General features: G+C 38.8%; 1 protein-coding gene across 1 annotated transcript; it reads left to right on the forward strand.

Moving 5' to 3' along the window:
* The first annotated feature begins 1,001 nt into the window (after nt 1-1,001).
* LOC116162642 (BTB/POZ domain-containing protein KCTD12-like) lies at nt 1,002-2,260 on the forward strand. The gene has a single exon (XM_031476295.1). The coding sequence runs from the start codon at nt 1,215-1,217 to the stop codon at nt 1,914-1,916; it is 702 nt and encodes a 233-aa protein (XP_031332155.1). The 5' UTR covers nt 1,002-1,214; the 3' UTR covers nt 1,917-2,260.
* Nucleotides 2,261-2,701: the final 441 nt, after the last annotated feature.

Raw genomic sequence — 2,701 nt, forward strand, 5'->3', positions numbered from 1 at the left:
TAAAAATGACAACTTCTATAATATTTTTGGATAACTCTAGGCGATCTCGCACGTTCTAAATCACAGTATGTTCTGTATCTACAGGAATTTAGCATGACGTATCACGAAGATGCTAATGATAGGGAAGATCATGATTTGGAGAAGGACAAAATTACCGAAACCTCCATTAAACGGTGTTCCCCTTGGAACAATACTATAACAATAAACGTAGGACGCACAAACTTCCGAGATACCATTTTTTAGTTGCAAATAGCTTGCAGGCGTAATTAAATCTGGCAAAACATTACCAAAGAGGGAATGTCTGAGGATGTGTGGATAATGTTGAGAAAACGAGGTTTATCTTTCCCAGTGTTTGAAGTTAGGAATGTAAACATAGCGCGCATATAATACGTACGTGAGCTGCATGTAGTCACTTTTTAATAAAAAGAAGGCCGCAAGGGTTAAGTGTTATTCTGCCAAACTAACTTTACTACCAGTTTAAGGCTGTTATTAAAAAAAATTCTCAGCCAAAGCTTAATATCCAGCGGAGCCCAATTATTAAATAGAATTTATCTCACGATAATGATTCGATAAATGTTGAATCTGGAAGAGCGCACAAAATGGGGTGGTTGGGTAGTTTTCACTTAGGAAACCTTCGCACTGATCCTTTCCTTATCTCTTATTTCTAATCTGAAATGCATGCCAAATCGTTTTCCTAACCACCTTAAGGGCACGAAGACAAACTTTCTGTAGGAAACAACTTCGTTATATCGCAAAGTACCCAGTGCGCCCATTCCGACGGTTATATCTAATAATGTTAATGCTTTTGACCTTATACAGAAAAGGGCCAGTTTGAGTCGTAATAATCATAATGTACGGAACGTGACGGGGGTTGAAGCATAGAAAAGCAACAGAGTTTCCAGAAATGAGTTAGGGTTATTTATAGTGCATTTTGGGGAGAAAAGCTGCGCGCGCGGGACGTTGAAACTAGGAAAGTGTATTGATCAGAAAACACGCGTGACTAAGATGATCAGATGTAATTTATTTAAGAGCAATGAAGAAATATTTATATTAGTAGCAATATGAGCGAGACCATGTGTAAATGTGATTTATAGTAGAAGGAAAATTAATAAAGGGACTAATGAACCGGAGGGCTGTGAAAGCTCAGGCGCGCGGGCGGGGGAAGCTCTGCTGAGTCTGGGGGCCCCCAGTGTGGCCCACGCAGGCAGGAAGACATGTCGGGCGAACCCGCTTTTCCCGACATCGTGGACCTGAACGTCGGTGGCGTCTATTATACTACTTCTTTACAAACCCTTACAAGAGAGCCGGACTCTCAATTAGGGGTGATATTTACATCGCGCGAACCGGCGACGAAAGATACAAAAGGTCGATATTTTTTGGACCGCGATGGTGTACTATTCCGATACGTGCTAGATTATTTAAGAGATGGTGGTTTAGTGCTTCCCGAGTGTTTCAGAGAACGCGAAAGGTTAAAAAAAGAGGCAGAGAAATATAATCTTCCAGGTTTGGTGGAGGCCGTCGCCGAAGGATCCAGATCGCGACCGCCCGGAATTATAACAGTTGGATATCGTGGCAGCTTCCAGTTTGGTAAAGATGGTTTAGCCGACGTTAAGTTTAGAAAGTTGTCCAGAATTTTAGTATGCGGTCGGGTTGCGTTATGTAGAGATGTCTTTGGGGAAACTTTGAACGAAAGTCGCGACCCCGATCACGGTCAATCTGAACGTTATACTTCCCGTTTCTTCCTTAAACATTCTTTCTTAGAACAAGCTTTTGATATGTTATTAGAGCAAGGCTTCAAAATGGTGGGTAGTTGTGGTTCCGGTACAGCTGGAAGTGCATCCGAATTGAAGCCCGGTGTCGATGCCGAAGAGAGTCGTTGGAATCACTATAATGAATTTGTGTTTGTGCGGGAATAGTGAAATTCGACCAAATTTTTGAATCTACTTTCATATCGCATACTTGCATAATTGCGTAAATTAGGACCTATCGTAAGTAACTATTATCCAAACAAAGATTGTTAAATATTTATCTAAAGAGGCATATATTTATAGTAACAACGGGGATGTATAAATAAATACAGGGCACCCGACGAAAAAAGGGCAGTCGAAGTACTTGTTGCTTTCGCGGCAAATCGTCTACAGCATTAAATCAAATCAATAGCCTCGGTTTCGGAAAATCTATTTATACCATCCCCATCTTCTAAAAGAACCAAATACTTGCATAAAATTGTATATAACATAAATGTAACAAAATTATTAAATACGTACGTCATAAACCAATCGACTTGATTATTGAGTGATATTTGGACTATTTACGCTTGCTTACGATTAGTTAACCATATTCAGTAGCGCTTTCCAAAAAAAAAACGCTGTAGGTATACGTATCTACACTTATAACCCACACAATTTCTATTAATAACTTCCATTAAATATTTATTTTGATTTGAAAATGTTAGGTTATTGGATTCATAATTCATCGTAGAATCCTTGAAGTAGCTAAATTAGACTTCGGCATTTAAACAGAAGTAACATTCCTTTTTCGGCGACTACTGAATAGGGTTTTGTAACCACTCTTTCATTAGTATTAATGTGTAAGTAACAAATGCTAATAAAACGTGATAAGCATTAGACTTTGTTGTTTTATATTAACAATAGCTTCTCCAACTATTCAAAACTGTGTGGTAGTTCTATAGATAATGTAT

Source organism: Photinus pyralis, unplaced genomic scaffold (genome assembly GCF_008802855.1).
Source record: "Photinus pyralis isolate 1611_PpyrPB1 unplaced genomic scaffold, Ppyr1.3 Ppyr1.4_LG2, whole genome shotgun sequence".
Classification (NCBI taxonomy): domain Eukaryota; kingdom Metazoa; phylum Arthropoda; class Insecta; order Coleoptera; family Lampyridae; genus Photinus; species Photinus pyralis.

Bases quoted from the DNA above. Each gene is read 5' to 3' on its own strand.
- LOC116162642 (XM_031476295.1), top strand. From the start codon at position 1,215: ATGTCGGGCGAACCCGCTTTTCCCGACATCGTGGACCTGAACGTCGGT.